The sequence below is a fragment of the Toxotes jaculatrix genome, chromosome 4 (assembly GCF_017976425.1).
Source record: "Toxotes jaculatrix isolate fToxJac2 chromosome 4, fToxJac2.pri, whole genome shotgun sequence".
Classification (NCBI taxonomy): Eukaryota; Metazoa; Chordata; class Actinopteri; family Toxotidae; genus Toxotes; species Toxotes jaculatrix.
Window position 1 is genome coordinate 17,765,742 of NC_054397.1, and position 23,576 is coordinate 17,789,317.

The 23,576-nt window shown below is 40.7% G+C and overlaps 2 protein-coding genes across 3 annotated transcripts in view; one reads left to right on the forward strand and one right to left on the reverse strand.

The window, feature by feature from the left end:
* Positions 1–1,053: 1,053 nt before the first annotated feature.
* On the forward strand, positions 1,054–13,901 carry LOC121181093 (voltage-dependent calcium channel gamma-1 subunit-like). The gene is made up of 4 exons (XM_041036891.1): positions 1,054–1,594; positions 7,499–7,573; positions 10,809–10,955; positions 11,075–13,901. Exons 1-4 carry the CDS (start codon positions 1,357–1,359, stop codon positions 11,305–11,307), a joined length of 693 nt encoding a protein of 230 aa, XP_040892825.1. The 5' UTR covers positions 1,054–1,356; the 3' UTR covers positions 11,308–13,901.
* A 4,224-nt stretch (positions 13,902–18,125) lies between these two features.
* Positions 18,126–23,576, reverse strand: part of helz (helicase with zinc finger) — a 50,628-nt gene continuing 45,177 nt past the window's right edge. Inside the window, exons 29-34 of one of the 2 annotated variants that reach the window (XM_041036875.1) lie at positions 22,952–23,465; positions 21,418–21,676; positions 20,548–21,244; positions 19,039–19,330; positions 18,763–18,904; positions 18,126–18,732 (exon numbers count right to left, since the gene is read on the reverse strand). In XM_041036875.1, coding sequence (XP_040892809.1) covers positions 18,486–18,732; positions 18,763–18,904; positions 19,039–19,330; positions 20,548–21,244; positions 21,418–21,676; positions 22,952–23,465 — 2,151 coding nt within the window. In that variant the 3' untranslated portion in view covers positions 18,126–18,485. Of the gene's footprint in view, positions 18,905–19,038; positions 19,331–20,547; positions 21,245–21,417; positions 21,677–22,951; positions 23,466–23,576 lie in introns of both variants that reach the window. The other variant, XM_041036874.1, reaches the window with a different exon arrangement.

The following is a 23,576-nucleotide window of genomic DNA, read 5'->3' on the forward strand; positions in this document are numbered from 1 at the left end:
CTCTCTTGCAGGGAACTTGGAGAACACTTGTGAAGCGTTTCCATTTCTCAAAAGAGAAGTATTGCTCCTTTCTGCTGGGCCTTTTGGGTAACATGGGGCTTTTCCCCTCATATTTCCTAGTATACCAAAATAAATAGCATATTGCCGCAGGCAAAATTTATTTCTGGATAGATGAAGAGAGGTGAGGACATGAATGTCCTTACTACTTTCTCCTTTTAAAGTCACTTGTGAGACATTCATACAAGTACTTATTTGTACTTATTTAGTATTTATTATTACTATTTTATTATTATTTTATTTCTCTATGTTGACCTTCACTCTCCTGACCCCAGGAAACGCTGTCTCATTTTGTCTGCACTGCAGTTTTATGTAAGGCAACGTGACAATAAAGCCTGATTTGATTTGATACAAGTGAGCAGAAACAAAGGTTTTACCTTGACACTGCAGAGACGAGACACTGAACATCTCCATAAAGAAACAGCTGTGATGATTTCAAACTTATTCTGGACTAATAGGCAGTGTTGAGTGGGCATCCTGACAGGAATTACTAAAAGTAGTATTGTTTCATTAGGGGAACTCCTCTGTCCTCTTACAGCTGGAGCCTAGCCACAGCTCTTTGTAAACACATCCACTTTCTCCTTATAAATAGTTTACAGAGACAAATCCCCACCAAGGTGATATCGCAGTGAGGCAGAGAGGGAAAACACAGCCACTGCACATGGATGGAATCAAAAGCATGGGAGACTGTTCTCACAGTGTATTCTGAAACTTTGCGTGAAAACTGTTTGTGTGAGTCCACTTATTATAGCATGTTACACATCTCCACCCACGGCCAATGTAACCAGATAAGCAGACATCCTGACAACTTGACTCACTGGTCACATTTATAGCATCCACCCCCACCCAACCCCACCCCAACCCCCACAAAAAAACACTTACCAACACTTGCAGTAGCGTCCATGCCCACTGCCAACCAAAGCAGACAGTTGGTTTGGTCATCAACTTTCCTGATCTACCTCAACAGCTGTAAGTCTAAACTTGCAGCCCCTCAGTTGTGCAGCAACTTATAGTGAGTAGAGAAAAGGGGACTTGAAACTAGGACAGGAGCAGTCTGGCCCCTTTCCCTTCGAACCACAGGCACAGATTTGCAACAGGGGGAGAGAAGGCACTAGTCTAAGGTGGAGAGGGAAAAAAGAGAAGAGACTTTTTGGGAAGCTTGCTGCAGTGACTGAGGAAAGAAGCCCCTGGGACACAGATCACTGTGTCCACATTGCAGAACATTTAATTTTATAGATTTTTTTTTTAACATATCAAGGGAAGAATATTCACTGAACAGAAATCTCATCACCTGGAAACATGCACAAGCGCACAAAGATAAAGATTGCCATCTTCGTGCTGCTGGTGGGTATGGCTTGCATGTTCACAGCGGTGGTAACGGACCACTGGGCAGTGCTCAGCCCACGGGTGGAGAGATTCAATGAGACCTGCGAGGCAGCCCACTTTGGCCTATGGAGGCTGTGCAAGAAGTACATTTACATGACCTCGGAAATCTACATGGAGGGGCATGGCTGCGGACCCATCAGCCTGCCTGGAGGTAAGTGAAAATCTGAGGAAAAACCTTCTGGAACTGGCCCACAAATTTAGATTAAAGCTGAAAGGCACGTTTCACATTTTGTCTCTGTACCAAAAGGTGAGGTCTTATAGTGTATGAATATTGTCTGTCTGGGACTGTCAGGTGCCTCTATACGCAGTCCAGCCCAGTTCTCATGAGGTATGACGCTACTAAGAATAGAGGTCCTGATGCAGGGTCACTAGACGTGATATGACATTATAAACTTTCCTGTGAAGAAAGGAAATATTCTATTCTGAGTTGCATGCTTTCAGCCTTTTACAATGTAGTCAATTTTTTATCTGAAATGTATTTGCCGTTACTGACACCACTTGAGTCTGCTTGGTTAGACTTCAGAAACATATTCAAAGAAAGATTTACATTTTTTCATATGGTTTCTAATGAAAGTGGTGTAACGAATGTGATAGTCAGAGTTTAAGCTTCTGTGGTGGTTTGCAAATCTGCCTCTGAACCTCACTTATCAGGGAAATGTCCCTCCAAAAAACAGGGCAACATTGGACACAACAGCCAGGCAGACCAGGTTTCATGACAAGGCCTCGAGAGCATGCTATCAGTTAGTTGTAAAGACTTAGCCGTAACACAGGAGATTTTTGACATCAACCAGAGATACCTGAGCATGTGCCATTTAGTCCCAGCAGGCTGTAGGCTTTCACTAACCAACCATTAAACACCACAACAGCTGATTCTACCGGTGGCTCCTCCTCCCTGGGTGAGGTTGTGTTTATTAGTAAAACCAGGTAGCATAGAGGCTGCTGACTACCGCTGCTCTATACAACATGGGAGCCCATATGTGATTATACCGTATACAAACTTGGATTGTAAAGCATCCTCAGTGAACGGACCTTAATCAGTGATGGGAAGTTACTGAGAGCTTAAACAATTTTGAGCTTACTTCACTTGAATATTTCCATTACTAGCACACATTTATGGGTTCCATGGTTTCCTGATCATTTTTGAGGAATGAACTGAATGTAAATTTGACAGCTTTTAGTCTGAAAAGTTACTGACATTGTCGACACTGCACTGCAGAGCATTTGAAATTAATATTTTGAAATGCACATTTAGTTCAGTGTAAATATGTAGACTATCACTACCAGTTTCTCCAGTGATTAAGAATTTAGTCTTAGACTTGTAAAACTCAAATTAATGAATGAGTACAGACTCACAACATTGTCTCTTTTTTCTTTAAAATTACTCCCACATGGTATAGCTCTTTTCAGAACACTGTCTAGGAATTTATAAAAAACCCATTTAAAAAAAGCACTACCACTCCATTTTATGTTGGTAACACACTACACTTCAACCGATCGCCCACCTCTTTATACTCCTTTATACTTTTACAGCATTTGATATCATTAGATACATGGGACTTTGCGGATTGAGATTTTATAAACATAACATGTTATCATTTTATAAAATTTGGTGCTTTTTTTAATAGATATAAATAACATCAGTCTAGAAAGTAGTTAAAATTAATTCTATCATTAATTCAGCCACCTACTACATTAAAATGCTAAAATATAAGACTCTAAATGGGGCTGTTCTGCTGCTGCTAACAGCAATTTTGAATGCAGAAGTCTTACCTATGTTTACACTGTGGTATCAACACTTTTACTTAAGTGAATGATCTGAATATTTATTCCACCACAGCCCTTAATGATGCTGACATTATGTGGTCAGCTCATAGGTCATGTGTATCCTGATGCCCTAACACGGGTTCACCCTGGTACGCATGTCTCAAAATAAACTTTGTATTATAACAGTCGCTCTTATGGCTGCTTGAATAAAAAGCAGACTTTAACTGAATAAGATGGATGTAAACAGTGTCGAGCAATTCTCACATCTCATTGACTTGCGCTGAAGGTCATTCATCGGTAGAGTGAGAGACGATCTGGCCTGGTGACCGTTTCCTGAGAAGCCAATATCTGAGCGTTTGATTGTGGTCTGACCCTTCATGTCTCCTTGTATAAATTGAGAATTTGGAAATTCCCACCCAAATTTGTCCCTCTCTCAAAGCTGAAAGAAACTCCCAAAATATGTCCTAACTGATGGTGACTGTTTGGACATTTGGGAGTCCCAGACACTGTCTTCACTGCTGGGCCATTCCAGGAGCAGATGAAATGCCTGAGGGTGGTTCATTTGTGCGAGCATGGCAGGCATGTGCTGAATATACAAAAACAGCTCGGACCACCCAGACACATAGGGAATTCTTCAGACTGTGGCAAGTGGCAAATACATCTAATTATGGAGCCTTTATCTGTAATTTTTGATTTAAGCAAGAATCATAATATAATATAATATAATATAATATAATACTGTTTTTACTAGCCACTTGCTGCTAACAAATGCTTTTTCTGTCTACTACAATGGCACCTTGGCAGCCTTTATTTAAGAAGTAAGTAAATCTAGTAGCTGTTTCTCCCGACCCAATAGCTGTATTTGGAAAGGAACATTATTGTTTATTATATCCACACGTCTTCAGAGAGGTGTCAACCTCTGATCCAAAGCAGGACTTAAACAGTGTGTGAAGGGGTCCTGTGAGACACTCATGTGGAAAATATGGGCTGAGTTGTTGTTTAGGTTGACTGCTGACACAGTGCAGGTAGTGATATATCTCAGAAAAACTTTATGTGTATGATGCAGACTTACAGTACATCGTATACTATATCAGCTCTAAGAAAGGAGGTTTCATCCAAGCCTAAATTTCTGAACTTTTTTTTTTTTAGTTTTAGTTTTAGATGCTATACTCAAGTCTGTTGTCCTGCTTTCTTTTCATATTGAGAGCTCTTTTTATGTTGGCTTTCTGGGCTGCTGTGAGCTGTAGGTAAGCAACATCAGGTATTCTGTTAACCAGTCAAGCTCCTCTGTGTTGCTCACCCTGTGTTTAATAATCAAAGAAATTGCAAACACTTTGAAATTTGTTCTCTAATAACCGAATATTGTGCAAACTGCTCAGCAAGCAGTCATCGTGGTTATAAATATAGGCTACGTAAATACTCAGCTGTCTTGGGTGGAAGCCATGAGGGTCAACTGTTCACTCCAAGTCCAGCGTTCCTCTGAGTGACGGGGCCGCCTGTAAGCGCTACGCATAGCTCCAAGACCTGCTGTCCAACCAAACTGTTCCCACGAGACCTTCCTGCAGCTTCACATCTCTATGCAGCTCACTTAGCCACTCAAATTACTTTACACTCCCCAGGGATGGGACACATAGTCAAAAAAGCAAGTGGAACCATTGGTATTTTGCATTTATAGGCACTCAAGTGACATAGTAATCCAGGGATAGGCATCGTATATAGGGATAGGGAATTTCCGGCAATGTCTTTAATACATATATAGATATGTCTTCATATGTTATTTTGGGTTTACAGTTGGGTTGGGTTGAGTTTAATTGAACTTGTCTTCACTTGTCATAATTCAAAGACCTAAGAATGACAAGGAGAACAATGGTCAGAGGTCTGGGCCAAACTTAACACTGTAGACAAAACAAATTGACACCACACATCAAAGCTATAAAAGGTGCTGCTGTGACATAACAATGTGCAGAGATGCTAATCCAATGTCCTTACCTGATCTTTGGAAAGATGACGGATTGCCCTATTAGGAACAGAGGAGGCTTTACAGAGCTTGTCAGCACAGCCTAACCAGATGAGGATCAACAACAAGTGGTACAACAGTGGTTTATATGTGTGAGTGTGCTCGCCTGTGGCAGCATGCTTCTACAGATGAATGCAGATTAATTTATGACAACCAGCTTGTCCTCATTTTTTTTTTTTTTGTTAAAGCTTGTGTTCTAAAGATGGTACAAAAAGGTGTAATTAGGCAACACACACAGTCACATGTGGGAATAGAGCTGCTTGATACAGATAATGAGCTTAAAGCATGTACTCCAAGTTCAAATAAATGCTGAGTGGCTCCACTTAAACGTACACAACAAACCAGATATGCATTTAGTGAACGACGAGCCACTCGGTCTGCTGGGAGTTCTCTCACTTTTCAACCCAGGACCTAAAAAAGAAACCTTATCTCACTCAGAGACTGTGCTTCCTGCTGTTGAAAGGGTTGAGTCTTGTGTTACAGCATAAGGATAAAGTAGGCTGAGAAGTGGATTAACACTGCTTTAAAAACATGAATATTCACTGTTTGGGGAAATGAGTGAGGTTCAGAGATATTTTTCAGCCTCCCTTTTGAACACAAGGTTTTGCTCAGAAGTACAACTAGTTGACGAGCCTCTATCACACCCTCATATATGCCTTCTACAGAGAAAAACACTGCTGCTTGTTGCTTAGTAACAACCTCTGTGCTTTCTTTTTTTGATGGCCAGTCCCTGTCCTCATTCATAAAAACATCTTCTTTTTTATATTATTATTTTTTGTATGTGGGCCCACACAATGTGGCACACTGCAATAAAAGCTTGTAATTTCAAAGAAGGTTTTTGTGAACATTGGAATATTGACTTGGCTTGGAAAAATATGATTCAGAGATATTGTTTGTGCCTGCTATCTCAAATTACTCTGTTATTTCCTTTTAGGGCCTCTTGACAGCTCTTTTAGCTTATTTTCATGGTTTCCAGGATGCATAGGACAATTATCTATCCTCCCAGCATGGGTCATTGAGCTCTACCCGTGATAGGATACCATCCAGTACGACATATTTCCACATGAAAGCATTTCATTTATGTTCCATGGTGAAACTGTATGGAAAAGGGGATTAGGAACATGCATGTGAGCGGAGACCTCACAACATAACCAAGATCACTGACATACACTTGACTTTCCGTGAGATTAAGTGGCATAGTGGTTTGGTGTTACATGCATACACAGTCTCACTCCCCCCTGCAAATATGATCATCTGAACCTACATGGCGGTGATTCCTTTTTAATGTCAGGACATTCATCTGCTTTCAGAAACATGTTACATGAAATGAAGCCTCAGATGTAGAGTGTGAGCCACACTGTGTGCACTTCATCAACAACTTTTAACCATGTATGCATTCTTAAACCCCAATGGCAAGCATATGGCATGAGATAAAGCACGTCTACTCAAGATATCAAGATTTGACAGGAAACCCAGTCTGTTTCTATACAGCATTCAACAGGTTTTTTTTTACACTTGGCATAGCATCAAACATAGCATCTACTGTGTCCAAACCACCCCATGATCACATACATAAAGCAGTCTGGCTTTATTTGCGTAAATTCCCAAGGTTTAACGCATCGTCTGCCTGAGAAAAAGTGAATGTGATGTCTGCTGTGGCTGTTTTTACTTTGATAGTCAAAGCACACAAAGCAGACGAGGGCTCTGCACAACATCAAGCAACCAGTTTAGTGGTAATATTATCCTGGGGTGTCAATCTGTGAGATGCTTTTGGAAGAACAATGTGAGATAGTATGAAGTGTTAAATAGAAGTATCATATTTTCATGGTATACCACAGCAGGTGGCATACAGCCAGTATCTGGGGCAAAGCTTGAATAAAGGTGTGAAAAAGGTCTGAGGTCGAGCAAAGCAAATGTAGGATAAGCACAACTTCAGCTAATCCTGTGAAATAAAAATGATTTTTCCAACACAAATTAGGTGTCAAAGGAAAAAGAAATATAAGAATTATATCCCTCAGCAACAAAAGCTGTTAGTTACATGACAAGGTTAAACAACTTTGATAAAGATTTGGTTTCTAAAATTTGGTTGTGGCTCTGTCTGCTGGATGTGTAAATTGGCTGCTGTTTGCTAACACGTTAGCAGTGACAACTTCATAAGGTGATAAAATGGAGATTTTGTGTTTGCTGCTTGTCATGCAGCCCCAAAGTGGTAAAAGAAAATTAATTAATGCAGGTTTGACTTTGAACTAAATCCGGCTTTCTTTCTTTTCACAGAGGAAAACTGCACTTACTTCCAACACTTCACTCCAGGGCAGGACACTGAGATATTTGAATATAAAACACAAAAAGGTAGGTTTCTGAAACTGTTTCCCCAATGTGTCGGTTACTTTCAGTCCATCCTGTCTGAAAAAGAAAAAAAAAAGTGAGATTCATTTGTGAATTCATCTTGTAAATATGTTCTTTAAAACATTAGGACATCCGAGTCTGTGTGAAGTTCAGCATCAAACCAGCTGCACCACAGTTTCCAAACTGATCTCACCTGCAGCAGCTGCTCTGCTCTGCTCTCTGTGGGCTCAGATTTTCATTCATGTTGCACTTCTGACCACAGCCCAGTCAGCGATGTCGCAGCAGATGTATCTGACTGTCTGTCAATGGCAAACTTGTCAGTGACAGACGTCAGATTTTCCCAACCCCCTGTCCAACTGTGGCTAAAAGCAAATGTGCCCACACAGGTCGATCTATGTAACACTCTGCCTCAAACGTTTTTATCAAGAATTGTGTATGTATGTAGAATTATGTTTTGATGCATACACTAATGTGTTTGGAAAATGAAACTGTTTTTTGGTTGGGGTTTGTTTCCCCTATGGTGGTCACCAGCTAGGGGGTCATAGTTCACTCACTGAGTCCCAGAATTCACAGCGTGTGTGCTGACACAAGGCTGAGTGTTTCATATACAGTGCCTGTAGGTAGAGCGCAAAAGATGTTTTGTGTATACAGTAAAAATAAGCAGTTCATAGCTGTGTGTGTTTGTTCCTGCTCCCTTTCCCTCCATATTCTGTTCCTTCCATCCTTTTTCCCTCTGTTTTCCATTTCTTCCATCCTCTCTTCAGTGGCCCTGTTAACAGTTATGGCCTCACCGAGTCCAGCCGGCGCATGTTGTATGACAGCCCTCCCATGTAATGTGCGTTAGGGGGCCGAGCACATGTGGAGCACTGTCAGACTCAATTACTGGGGTGTAAATGTGAATAGGCTTGTACATGAAGTCCTACACACCCCCGCACCCTAAACTCTGAGATGCTAATGCAAGCATTGATGGGTACCCCAACCCCCATCCTCCAACACACACTCACACCCACACACGCATGCACACACATGCAGCATCCCAGTGCTAATGGCCAGCCCTTGAGGGACACACTGCAAGTTTGCCAGAATGATTGCAGCACTGATCTAGGTTCCCTGTAGTGTTATTCACTCTTGACTGAGCCATTTGGCTATACCATAATGGTATGTAAGGTTGAATGAACATAGTAGATGTATGTCTCCACAGGCACATCCATCCATACAGCAAGACTCTTATCTGCCATAGGGAGTTCACAAATAAAAAATAAACTACGTGCAATTAAACTCTCGCAAGTTTAGAATAGCCAAGGACACTCTATGAATGGATGTGGGCCTTCTGAGGTTCTTCATACATTTTACTAACATAGGTAAACTATGCATGACATCTGCAGAAATGTTGTTGTGGTGTTTCATTTTTCAGAACTGTTTTCTTCCTCAGGGCACACAAAGCACAAATGAACACAACTTACAATTTCTCACTGAAGCTGTGCTCGGATATCGATAGGTAGATAAAGATGGATTAAATTTGCTTGTGGCCAAATCAGCTCAAGAGAACTAAAACAAAATTTGAAATTCTGAACCTTAAATTCTTCACTCAAGTGTCACCTCCACAAATGAAAAGCATCTATGTGTATGTCTGTGTACATGCTCATGCATATGTATATGTATATAAATATATACATACAAATACAGTACATGCATAAACAAAGCTATATAACACTGTCTCAGAGATCATGTCTCACAAAAAACTGCAATGTTATGACTTCAAACTCGGACAGCTTTTGGAATGAATGAAGCCTCAAAATACTTCCCTTTTCTGAGGTAACAGGTTGACTTTTGTCATATTTCTGAGGACTGAGGAACCTTTCATCAGTCCCATAAAGCAATCTCTGCATGACTGAAACGGTGGTGTCTTTTTGATGTCTACCTCACTTCTGGTGTTGAGAAACTTTGGTGTTTCAGACTGAGTTAACCAGCAAGCTCCACAGACATAGAGTATCTCAGAGAACACGGAGTGTTCAGGGTGCGGCCCATCCTCCCCTGTCAGGAGAAGATGAAGGCTCTTTACCCCAAAGGAGAGCTTCTCCCCTGGGCGCGGTTCACAGGTGAACAGGCGGCAGATCAAAGGCCTCGCATCCTATCCACCTCTCTTCTCAGAAAAACAAGCCAGCAGCTGTTCCTTTTACGCAGACACACTGTATCTGTCAACATAAGGACCAAAGTACACTAGTATAGTATTTCTGTGGAGTTAAACATGATTGGCTTGATAGCACAAAACTTTAAAGGATGAGTCTTGTGATATATCCATATATCTTACAGCCAATAAATCCAAGAAAAACACAAAAAACCAACGAAGATCCTGCCAACAATTACTGCATAGCCAAAGTCTGATAAAACTTCGTCTTCTGTGCCACAGAGTTCCACTGCTGTCCAAAAATACTAACAACAAATTAATGAGCCACACTGTTACACTGTGCAACATGTCACATATTTGGTGCACTCCAAATATGTATTAGTATGCGGCTGAGAGTAGTTCTCAAAAATGCCATTATTATAAAATGCAATGCTATTTCCTTCCTGGATTTCCTCCAAAAACACACACCGAATTGTTCAGTGTGAAAAACCAGCTCATTCATAAAAAGGATCCAGGATAACGTCCTGGCCCAAAAAGTGAAAGAAAATTTGGAGTGTGACAAAGAAGTGTTACAGTGCAGCCACAGCCTTGAAAAATATGTGATAATTCAACCATCAAGCAGTGAAACAAGAAGTTGGATGCTGTCACTAACACACACTGTTTAAAATCAAATAAACAACTAAATGGCCAAATATCCCAAATATCCGCTACATGTTGTAATTTCTGTTTTCTCAGTTAAAGTGGAAATCACTGCTTGTTAAAGCAGTGTCTCCTGGCTGATTATAGAAACAGTGATATATATTCCTTAAATTTTGATCTCAACTGCACATCTGTGACTACATCTTGCACCACTGTTACACAGTAACTGTGACAAAATCTGTGCACTGACAAGCACCTGGCAAAGATCTCAAAACCACCTCTGTGGATTGTTCCTGCTACAGTACGTGTCTCCAGGAGCACATTTTGGCATGATGACACATACACACACAGGCTCACAAGGCGAAAACAATGCCAGCCATTCTGTGAAGCCTGAAAAAAAATAACTTTACTCCAGGTTTCAGATATTGTATAGAAATGTGCACTAACACTCTGGGGTCTCTTTCATTCCAGAGTACAACATCTCGGCTGCGGCCATCTCCATCTTCAGCCTGGCCTTCATGATACTGGGGTCTCTGTGTTTGGTGGGATCATGTACTGGTAAAGGCAAAGGAAGAGACTACCTCCTCAAACCTGCTGGCATGTTCTTTGCATTTGCAGGTGGGTTCAGTTAATTTTCCCTGCTGCATTTAGAGCTTGGGAATCTAAAAAGCAGCCACAGGTGTCACTATAAGCTGTCAAATAGTTGACTCATGTTTACACATCTCTGTCCCTCCAAGGTCTCTGTTCCTTCATCTCACTGGAGGTGATGCGTCAATCAGTCAAGCGAATGATTGAGAGCGAGGACACCATCTGGATCGAATACTACTACGCCTGGTCCTTTGCTTGTGCCTGCACTGCCTTTGTCCTCCTCTTTCTCTCTGGTATTGCCCTCCTGTTCCTTTCCATGCCCCAGATGCCGAGAAATCCATGGGAGACTTGCATGGATGCGGAGCCGGAGCAAGCAGAGTGATAGCTGCGCAGAGAAATGAATACAGTATGAGAATGACTGTGTCTTTTGTTTTGAGTACAGATGTTAGATTCATTTCGAGAACAAGAGCTGACAGGGTAAGGTCACGATGACAGAGACTGGCTCCGGTGTGGATGGACTGTTAGCCATGATGGCAAATTTACCTCCCTACAATTATACAGCAGCCTGAAAAGGGGCCTTTTGTTGGAGTTTTGAATGTTTGCCTTATCCTGAATGCCCACCCAGAGTGTAAAATACACAAGTCCTCTTCACCACCTCTGTAGGTTTAGTTCATGTTTAAGCCACAGCTCAGATTTGACCTGTGGCTTAAAACCCAGCACACTTCTCAGCAAGCGCAGACCTGGGCCAAACGGTACAGTGCATTCAGAGAGTATTCAGACCTGTTCACTTTCATTCACACTGTGCTATATTGCAGTCTTATGCTAAAATTGTTTAAAATAATCAACCCCCCTCCCCCCAGGTTGCCCTCAATTCTCCATAATGACAAAGCAAAATAAGAGTTTTAGAAAAGTTTTGCAAATGTATTAGATTTCAAGTGTCATAGCAAAGTCTGAAAACTGTGGACAAAAGAAGAAGGGGTCTGAAAAGTCTCTGAAAACATTTTATTTACAAAAATCTGAAAGCACTTTTAGTACGCTTCCTTTTCTCCTCATCCTTAAAAAAAAATCACCCTTTATCATCTGCGTATATAGAAAAAAAAACGCTAAAAATGATTGATTCCAAGTCACTGCTATGTGTCCATGGTCTTGCTTGGTCTCCCTTATGTCATCATCTTGCCCACCTTAGTTAAAAAGACATTAAGACAATAACATTTTGAGTATATAGTAAAGGCAGTTATGGCCTGACAACAAGGTAACTTGATTTTACGTACTGCATTATGTATGATATCTTGTACATATCTAATGTTCTGCTGATGATTTTTTTTGTACGGTGTTGCTCAAGGAGTCACTCACTTACAATAAGTAAGACAAGTCAAGATCTATATGTGATGTTGTATATTTATAAGATTTATAAAGAACCTTTAAAGATGAAGAATGTCCAGTTAAAATAAGAACTTTGTGGGTGAACGAACGATTTTAGAGCAAAGCAGCAGCACAGAGCAGGTTTGTGTGTGTGTATGTGGCAGGCTGAATGCTAAACACCCACACAGTCACAGCACAGCACTGATCATGCTGGAAAAGGTTCAGTTCTAGCAGGTGCACATACAAGGCCTTTTACTTTCTTGTTGACAGCTTCCAAATCAAGCTGATACAAAAAAATCTCTGTTCATTTTCATGTGTCACAACCCATTTGATACATGTGATAAAATGGTATTTGCATCTGTCCATGTTACAGTGTCTTCAAGGTGGAAGAGACGTACAGGGAACATAAATACCCACACAGGTTCTTGCCAGGCTTTAACTGTACGTGCAGATAGTTACAGACCAGCAAAAAGTCAGTGTCAGCTCATCTGTCATTAAGTTTTATTTCAACTATTAAAAAAAAAACCATGTTGCTTTGTTTTAGAGTGGATTGTCATTAGCCAATCAAATCCGACAATTACATATAGTAAGTAAATATAACATGACTCTATTATTCAGCTGCAAGTAGCTGCACATCAAATGGGTTGTTTTCAAATTACAACCATAAGTGACAACAGTCATTTTAGAATCCATTTCACATGCAATTGCCTACAGTATGAATGACATTGGTGGTGGGTTACTGCTTCACAAACTCAGTTGTTGGTGTGAGATTCAACAACACTGAGAACAGCTGAAATGTGGACAGGTGATGCAAGACAAAGTTCAAGCTACTTTGGTCCAGCTGGGTTTGAGAAGCAGTAAAACTTCAAGAGGATACATGTGGGGCAAGACTCTTTACCAGGCCTCCGCAACATATACTTTACAGTACACATTTTTCAAGGTAGAGTGTGCAACATCACAGCAAAGACATTATGATTAAATTCTGAATGAGGTACCTAAATTACAAAATTGCAGAGAAATTTCATGCTCCTGTTTTGATCTTGCAGCTGTGTTGTACTGTGGGTATTCAGAGACAAATATCTATGCTTACTTTGCTTGGCATCACCTGAGACATAACTGCTACAGTTCTGGCCATGTACATATCAGTGAGCAGTTAAGGAATTAATATGTTTGACCTCTCTGTGCAAAACCTGAGTGAGTATTGCTGAATGAGTATTGCATTGATCTCAGTTATGCAGCTGTTAGTGAGAGCTGCAATCATCCAGGCAGGGGCTTCTTCAGGCCAAAAGTTCATTTTGTATGGTTTATTTCTAAATTCATTTCTTTTGACTGTCACTATGCCAACAATTTTGAATGGAAAAAAAAGAGTTAAAAGCTGAATTCGAATTTAAAAAATCAAAACAGGAATAGTAAAAGCAGTGGCAACTTCTGACATGGGCTTTCATGGGCTACTATTCGTGTTTGAGATTCTCAGCCTTTCTTATGTTTTTGACTTTTTCATTGAATATGGCATGAAATCAAACAAGTTTTGGAATTAAGTGGATTCTGTGTGTGTGTGTTTATTATACGCTATAACTTTGTAATTAAAATTAAACCTGGATAAGCTTTAGAAAACTTGTCTCGTGTTCTGAGATCACTTTGTGTTCCGAGCTTCCTTTGCTTCCATGTAACAAAGCAAAATAGGTAAAACATGTGTGAGGATGAGTGGATGTGGATAAAAAAGAGAAGCTGCTGCTGACATAGCCATTTAAGCATTTTAACAATTTTCCAGGTAGATGGTGAAAAGCTGCATTTCAATTAATCTGGGAGGATTTTAAACTAATGAAATAGTCAAAATACAGATCTAAAAATAGTTACTGGCACGGCCCTTTCATCCACATTAGTTTGAGGCTAACATCCGTCATTATCCCAAACACCATGAGGACTATATGACATATGAATTCTCTATAACGCAGTCTTTCAATGCAGGGAATAATGAGGGGAAAAAATGCATAGAATTCAAGACGTTTCAATAAAAACACTTTAATAGAGAAACAAATAAAAAAGAAAATAAACCTTTGAAACACAGTCTAAATCCTTTATTATAACCACCACCAATTGAAATGAAGAAGAGTAAAACAGATCTATTCATTATTTTGTACCCACGAAGGAGGAACCAATGGGACTGAGAGGCTGGGAGAACAGGTGTGCCATTGATCAACTGCAGCGAGGGAAGAACAGAGGAGAGCAAACAGATAACAGGAAGAGATGTGGCGTTTATAGAAGGCTGAACACAGTGCTCTCTACTGGCTGGGCAAAAGGTTGCTCCCTTTCCATGTGCCACACGCTCTCTCTCTCTCTCTCACACACACGCACACACACACACACACATTGGTTTCGCTTTGTTTTTCTTTAAAAGGCAACACAAAACGTTTTCAAGAAAATATCAACTTCAGATGGTGATACACGGTGCAATATCGGGTGGTGAAAACATTTCAAATCCAAACTTCATTTGAAGAGTCAGTGCCCTTCATTTCCTTGTAAAGATCCTGTCAAACTTTTTTTTCTTTTTTTTTTTTTTTTGAAATATAAAGATGTTTGATAGGACAAAAATGAAACCTTAGAAAGAAATCAATAAAGCAATAAAGAAAAAAATGTAAATAAAATCCCTTTAAAACGTCTTTGGCTCAATCTCTTCTGCTTCAAAAATAAATAAAAGTAGAGCTGAAGAAGCGGTGAAATATTAGTATTGCACAACTTCAGAGAGATTAGCCAACAACTGCTTTGTGGTTTAAAAAAAAAAACAAAAAAACAAAACAAAACAAAAAAGGATTCTCCAAACAAACTCGTCCGAAGCTTCGTAAACTGGACACACATCAGGGAGCAACCTCAGCTTTAGCCCTGCTAAGTAACTGCAGAAAAAAAAAGAACTTACATGACCATTACATATTTTGTTGACATGTTAGTAAAATATTATAATAGTTTTGTTGATAATGTCACAAGTTATTGTACACATCAAATAATATACCAAAAATTTGACTCTGTAGGTTTGAACAAAAGCTTTTTTTTTTTTTTGCTTTTTTTTTTTTTCATCCACAAATCAATACAAACTGATAAAAACAGGGATAAAAACCAGCCAGGTCATCTCAACATGCATGAAAAGAAAAGAAAAACAGTCTTCACATTAACAAAAAAAAAAAAGAAAAAAGAAAAAAATCCATGTTAATCGTTGTACAGCTGTAAAGTGGTGAGAAGACAGAACAGGACAAATCCAGCAACATATACTTAAAAATATGTATTGTACAGTGAAATAAGTCGTCTTTTAACAGCTGCAACATAAATTCTCCTCTTTGTCAAATCAGCCAGACGTCATCTTTAAAAACAAAAAAAAACAAAAAATTAAAAAGTTACAACATGTTGCAACTACCAACTGGGTTGTTGTTGTCCATTTCTAGAATTAGTATTATTATTATTTTTTTTGTGAATTTGCATAATTAAAAAGGGCATACCTCTTCTTTGAACAGCTTCTACAAAATTGAGGCGCTCCCAAAGTTCTTGTTTGTAAATACCTAGAAAATGCATATTTACAAGTATGTGTTCTCTGCTAAGTCAAAAAATCTGGACTTTTGAATTACAATGTCAGAACTTAAAAATAAAACCATAGCTCATATGAAGCTCTCTGCTGACTGTTCAAAACACATCGAAGTAGTTAGCTGTGGGGTATTAGCTTTCTGGGGAAGTGACATTTTGAGAGATTTAATGGTGACTAACTGTCATATGACAGCCATGACTCAGTGGGATGATTTTATTGCATTTAGACCAATTCGCAGATAGGGCAGTGGTGTTTCAGCAATTAATGAATTACATATAACAGGACCAAGCACTGGATGACAGTTTCCAGTATTGCTTTTGTCATAAAGGAAAAAACATGGGCAGATATAACGTTATCACAATCTTTCTCATATTTTACCAGCATGGGACTCAAATCATCAGGACTTCAGGATTTCAGCATTGAAACTCAGGCGCATGCAGCTGTGTGGCCTCTGAATGTGTCAGCCAATAACGAGCAACTCTCTCTGACTGGAAATCAAACATGAGCATTCCTGTGTTATGCTCACCGCCTGTTTTGGGACGCAAGAGAAAAATGTGTGAAGGCATGGTCAGTGCTTTTTCATTTAAAGGGAATGAGATCCAGCTGCTGCTGTAATGTCACTGTATCAACCAGATCAGCCTGAAAAAAGTGGATTATTTAATTCTTTGAATGACCAGGAACAACTTCCACAACGTTACCAATTCATTCTTATTATGCACAGCCTAAAAACACAGACACTATGAGTCAGACCTTTTTGAACAGCTTAATGTAGTTTAAAGTTACTTTTACCATTTTTTTTTGGTTAAATCTTAGTGTGTTGAGAAAGGGTGGGAGTACCATTTGCTTTTTATGCCCTGCAATTAGAAAATATGATTAAGAAGTGGGACTTGACTTTGAATTTTATGGGAAAAGATCTATGTATTTGGTGGAACTGGGAGCAAATATCAGAGACAAGAGGTTATTATTCACTATGTGGTTCGTATTAGTCAGGGATTTAAAGATTGTCATACAGAGAAAATGAGAAAGGATCTTTGGGCAATCCATCAACATCAACTGTCAGAATAATACACAGTGAACTGTTTGTAACAGTGTGTCTCAGAGCTAGACCATTTCCAATAAAAAAAAAAAGGGGGCCAGAAACACCCACAATACTCTTTATATACATATATATTTTCAGATTTCAGGGTATCTATTCTACAGTTAATACACTTAAGATTTAACCAAAAATGCTAAAAATGTAATGTGTTCAAAAATGTTTGACTGGCAGTGTTGATCACATCCTCAGTTTCAACTTACCTATCATGACATGCCCCACTCTGACCTCATCACTCTCTTCACTTTCACAAACCCTCAGAGTACTGCAAACCTAAAAATAAAAAACAAAACAAAACAAAACAAAACAAAACAAAACAAAACAAAAAACAAAACTCTATGTCCATTAAAGACCCCCCCCCTCCAAAAAAACCCCAAAACTCAATGTCCATTTTATATCCCCAGAAGTTATTGGAACAGTTTCTCTGGTGTTGACACCCCATTTGACACGGGTTGAGAAGTAACTCTGCCACAATGTAATGACTGTCTCAAAAGAGAAATAGAATGAAACCAAAAGAAAAAATAATAAAAAAAATAAAATGAATGGGCATTTGCCACAAGTGAAGCAGTCTGGGATAATTCCATCATAGGAAGCGATGTCTGGTGTTCTCTGACCCTTGAAACAAACCCAAGGAGGAATGACATGGTTGTTGCTATTTTGACATTTTCACACTGTATCTATTGTTGCTGATGAGGCATTAAGTGAAAAATAAAATCAATAATTGTATTGTTATTCCTCAGTAAATTATCACATTAACTACTAAATCACTGAAGAAGATACCCAGGTAAAGATGTCTAAGAATTAAGGATCAGAAGCCAACAAATGGAAAAGAATTCATGATGCAAATGCTAGCATGATATAGGAATTTAAGGACATGTCTGTGGCATACAATTCAGTCTTTTATTTTCTTTATATGTACAGATTAGAGGAAAATTATCTACTTCTATACACTGTTCCATGTAGTTTCTGGCTCAGTTGACCACTTAGCTTTTGTCCATTGCCACAACTACAGTAGTCTGAAAAATCAAGACGTGACGTCCACTCAAAACTGAGGAATACAAAATGAAAACTTCAACATACTTATTTAGTAACCAACAAACCCAACTTCAGTAAGGAAAAATAAGCAGGTAGCTAAGTGGTCAACCAAGTCTCGCCTTTTTTTTTTTTTTTTTTAATTAATTTTTTTTAGAACTTTTTTTTTCTTTTTAGCATTACGTACATATACAAGTGTAGATAATATAAGTATATATTCATATATACATAATGAGTATGTATATATACCAGTAATGCATTCATTATATATACTTATTTTCTTCACAGATATGTGAAACAGGAGAAAAGATGACATACAAATAAAAAGTTAAAATGAAACAAAATGCATAAAACAAACCTACTGATAGAAACAATTTGTAAATGCACTTTGCACTATTTATTTATTTCTTTTTTTGTTTGTTTTTTGAAACACTTTTGCCTTTTTTGTTTAGTTTTTTTTTTTTTTTTTAATGACTTATTTATTATGTGGGAGAAGTGGCACTCATTTAAAGTAGGAATAGTACCCATTGCTACCATTTGAACTTCCTATACTCAGCTCTTGAAGGAGGGAGAGAGGGTCGCTGTTCTTTTTGACCTGTTCGGGGCGAACAGCTCGGGGCTTAGGCGGAGCCCGAAGGGCGCTCGCATAGGACATGGTGGGTGGTTTGTTTAAATTTGGAGCCCCCTGGCTGGGCTCTGTGGGGGCCTGCAGTGGTGGCGGCGGTGGTGGTGGCGGCGGCTGCTGCTGCGGCGGCTGCTGCGGCGGCGGCGGCGGCGGCTGCTGCTGCTGCTTGTTATTAGGCATGAGAGGAGGAAACTGTCCAAGGTGCTGAAGGGAGTTGAGGGAGTGTGGGTGCGTCTGCTGTGCTGCTGTGGCCTCAACCTTCACCTGCTCTTCTGTCTGACGAAGGGCCTTGGAAGCTGCGTATGGAAAGGTGCACCAAAATGACAAGAGAGGCAAATGAGACTTGGACTGAACATTTAGTTTATAGAATATGACAAAATAACTCAAGTGAAAAGATCGTAACAACAACAGCATATTTGGCGAGGCGTACCCAGAATTTCCCGGTGCTGAGCAAGTGTGCCGGCTCCATTACATGGAATGTTCTGGAACGGACCGGGACCCCCACCATTACTGGGCCAGGGGTCATGTGAGGGGTAAACATAGTGGGCATGTGGGTGTTGATGATGCTGTATGTGTGGATGGGGGTGGTCCTGGGGGTCTGATGTACAGGGCTGGGACTGCTGGGACAGGGCATTGTGGGTATTGGCTGGAGACGGTTCCTCTGGGTAAGTGGAGGAGATGCGGCGCTGATAGAGAGGCCGGCCGGGACCCCTGGGTTCATACTGTAAGCAAGACAGAGGAGGAGGTAAGAGTGAGATATTCAGTCAGACAGGAGGGTTGGTAATATGAGGCTAAAAGACAAAAGGGACCCAGAGCCCTAACAAACTGCTGGGCATAAAGTAAGGACAACAGCATCACCTCTTCACAACAGTGACTGTTTCAATGGTGGAAACATTAATAAATTACTGCAACCCCTTTTCTGTTTTGTTTGGTTTGTTTCTACACCTCACAGCACCTCTCGCTACATTTTCATCACTGATGTAACTGACTCACATTCCCAAATATTTCTATTTTTGTTTATTTATAACAATAACTAATTTAAATCTGCTGGCATCTGCATGTCCCTTCTGTTTTGTCATAGCCCCATGGGTCGGGTTATGACAAATTGCTTAGGAAAGATCAAAGTACAGCAGTTAATATAACCAGTCCTTCTAGTGCAGGTAGTTGCTTATTTATCATTACTTAGAATAAAGACATTGACATGTTACTGAGCTTGATAAACAATTGCGTATCTAGAAGATTTTTCTTTTGTAAGCAAAGTCATGTACATGTATCCATCTTCTCCTTGTAATGCAGCATTTGAGCCGCACATTTTTATATTCATGCTGCGTCTCTATCAAATTTGGGTGATTTAATTTTCCACGTTTGCCTGTAAGCACAGACCATTTTGATCTTTGCTTCATGCATGATTTGAAGCTGTATATCTGATAAAAGCCTGACTAGATTAATCACATTATAATACTTAACACCTGTAAGTATCCCCCAACATGGAGACAAATTGAACAAGACAGGTACGCAACTGATGCCTAATGTCTCGCTTTTCCACGTAGGAAGAGTATCAACACAAGTTCTTTCCGTAATGCATTTTGAAGCAGATATTTACACATTAAATTTAAACTGTGTGAATAAAAACGTCCATAATTCACACTCACTTTTGCAGGGAATTCTACATGTGATTTTGAGCCTCTGTTGAACACACTGGCCATATAGGAGCCACAAAACACTATCTAGGATCATATGGGAACAGCAGGGGTGTGTTCTTTCAAGCACACCGCATAAAATTATGTTTGATTAATGATAATAAATACTAGTAAATACAGTAACTCTGGCACCTTCTTAAAGTACTTTCAGTACAGAGAGATCTTAGTTCACCAGTTCAGGCTCACTGCCAGCTTCATTGATTTATTATCAGCAAGCCAAATAAATGAATAATCCTTACCTCATCTACACTGTGAAGGGCTGTGGCTGCTGATGTTCTGGGGGACAGTGGGTGGTAGGACTCCTGGTCTGGCCCTTGATTTTGTTGATTTTGTTGGTGTTGTTGTTGCTGCTGCTGCTGCTGCTGCTGCTGTTGTTGTTGTTGTTGTTGTTGTTGTTGCTGCTGCTGCTGCTGCTGCTGCTGGTGCTGATGGTGAAGTTGCATCAGGTGGACTTGTTCCTGCCTGCTGGGGTGAGCCATGATGGGCAGTCCATAGGGAAGGCCGTGGGCCTGGCTCCCTAACAGGTGGTTCTGCTGTGGTGGGCTCACTGATGCAGCTCCGCTGTGGGACCACTGGGCCTCTTGCAGAATGTATTTGACCTGGGAGGGAGGGGGGCTGGCAGAGGGAGCTGGTGGCTGATGTGGGTAGCCTCCAGTATTGTATAGGGGATTCCCCGGGTGCTGCTGCTGCAGAGCTGGGTTGCTGAGAAGGTTGTCGTTAAGGATATCACGACCGGTGTCATGGGAGTAAGGTCCTGATGGAAAAGGGCCAGCATGATTGGAGGTGGCAGCTAAAGAAGATGAAGGGTCACCTGAGGCACGGGACTGGGACTGCCGGTACTGGAGGAGACGAGACTGAGGTGGGGGCTGCATTTCAGCTGCTTCCCTGGGTTCAGGCTGGTCCTGCGGGGGCATCTCTCTCAAGAGGCCTGGGTACCTGGGAATTAAAAATGTTCTTCTGTCCACACTTGGTACGACTTGGTATCATGTTTTAAAGCAACAGCAAGGAAAAGAATTTCTACACCATCTTAATGTTCAATGGTAAAATTGAAATATCTCTTTGGCATCAGACAATTACACATTATAATACAAACTGGTGTTTAGACTAACCTGGTGAAAGGTGGTCCAGTGGAGGCAGAGGGAACAGCTTCATCCTCCATATTGGCACTAAGGCCCCAACTAGCTGCCCGGAGCAGTTGATGAGGGATGCGAGTCATGCTGGGCTGAGCAAGGTGGGCGAGCTGTTGGGGCAAAGGGAAGGCGACGCTGCCCTGGAGGAAAGGGCCCGCTGCCTCCCCCCACTGGCCCAGTCTGGCTGCCTGCTGCTGCTGTTGGCTCAGGGCCTCTAGAGCCAAGGGACCCTGGAGGTCTGAAAGGGCAACCCCGTGATTAGTTTTAGAGTCACTGGTATTGTCCTCATAATTCTGTAGTAGCTACAGTACACAGTGGAAGTGGGAATCCCCTTTAACAGATTGAACGATTGAACATGGGAATGGTACCTAACTGCATTCATTTTCTTTATCAATGAGAGAAAACCTTTTGATTCTGTGCCATCATAAGAAATGCAGAGTTTATATGTTTGCCAAGTCACCTCATTGATAAAACCTTGGAGAGCGAGATTAGCATTCACAACGAAATTCAAGTCTTCTCTGAGGAATGTGGAACGTGCTGAAAGGAAACAGCATGCAAAGCAGGCTGTTTTCTGAGCAGAGTCTCGCCTGAAGTGCAATCAAGTGGTGGCAGTAGCAATGCTGAGGAGGGTAAGGCAAGGAGGGAGATTCTTTTGCTGCACCTGTACTGACAACAGTGAGGTGAGAGCTACAGTGGATTCCATCAGAAAAGGAGGAGGAGTTGAGGGTCATTCAGACAGTGACAGAAAGTCTCCTGGAAAGATCAAACCACACTGAATCACATTCTCCATCTAGGCAGACAGATTTCCAGCTGAGCTTCTCAAACCACCACATCTGGAGAAAGAGCTTTTCCTTTTTACTTCAGTGTTGTGTGTTTGTGTTGGCCATTTGGCACATAAAACTGGAGATGCAAAGAAACATCTCTGCTGATGTTTCAGCCTTAATATGGACACTGACTCAAAATGCCCAAATCCTGTGGCTATTCAATTTAATATGAAGAACAACTGTCAACTGTCCTTTACTAAAACAAAGGACCTTATAAACTAAGCCAGATCAGCTCAACCAGAATTCCAAAATATTGACTGTTTTTTTAATTATTTATTTATTACTTCTGCAATCTATAAAACAAAGAGAAACATTCAAGTGTCAGAAAGAGTTTCTTTCAACTGTTCAGAGCTGCTTAAGGATAAATGCATATGTAAAAAATAAAATGATGGGGTATCTTCACGTAATCATTGAGTGAAAAACACCTTCTAAACAGCGATGAGCAAGTCTATATAAAGCTGGTAAAGCAACCAGCATGAGAACTTTTGCAGCTCCCGTCTCCTCAGGTTCCTTTCAACATCATGTTTGATGTTGAAATAGTTTTCTGACTAATTTATTAGCTCACTGAAAGTAAATTAGACAATGACAAATTTGATAAGGAATCATTTACCAAATAAAACTATCTATATTTAGCATTTGGACAATTTCCTTCTCCCTAAAAAGGAGAAAAATTATAGTGTTGCACTTACCCAGACCATCTCCCAGGCTTCCATCCTGTCCGTCCTCCCCAAAACTACTGACCCTGTTATGCTGCGACAGGCCGGGATGGTGGCCCCCTGGGTGGCCCATTTGTGTCCTAATGGAGCTACTCATCTCCTCCACCACACCAGACTCTGGCCCATCCAAAGTCGGAGACTGGACAGCCCTGTGAGGGGGTATGGCGCCACTGAAGAAGGAAGCGTTGTGGCTACCTCCAGTGTAGGCAGGACTGAGCTGATGCTGCTGCTGTTGACTCTGTTGGGCCATCCCCGGGTGCTGAGGCTGGTTGCCCCGATAAGGGAGCCTAGAGACTGAATACTGTGAGGGGAAGGGTCTTCCACTGGCAGGGTGTGGAGGAAAAGCTGGGTTGGGTGGTGCCAAGTGGTAGTTGATGGGTCTCTGGGCAGCCGAGGGGTCTTTGCGATGGAGAAGCGCATTGGGAAATCCAACCAGCCCGTCGGTCTGTGCGTCTAGACTTCGATTTTGGCCTGTGTCTAAATCTCCCTGGACCAAAAAAAAAAAAAAAAAAAAAGAAAAGAAACCACCAACCCAAACATATTACAGTTGGCCAATTAAGTTATCATCAGCTCTTACCATACGTGTTTCAGCTTTGGT

What these genes read in the sequence shown, in the direction of transcription:
- LOC121181093 (XM_041036891.1), top strand. Translation starts at nt 1,357, where the DNA reads ATGCACAAGCGCACAAAGATAAAGATTGCCATCTTCGTGCTGCTGGTG. An exon ending in TGAATATAAAACACAAAAAG is followed by an intron (nt 7,574 to 10,808) that starts GTAGGTTTCTGA and finishes CTTTCATTCCAG; the next exon opens with AGTACAACATCTCGGCTGCG. An exon ending in CATGTTCTTTGCATTTGCAG is followed by an intron (nt 10,956 to 11,074) that starts GTGGGTTCAGTT and finishes TGTCCCTCCAAG; the next exon opens with GTCTCTGTTCCTTCATCTCA.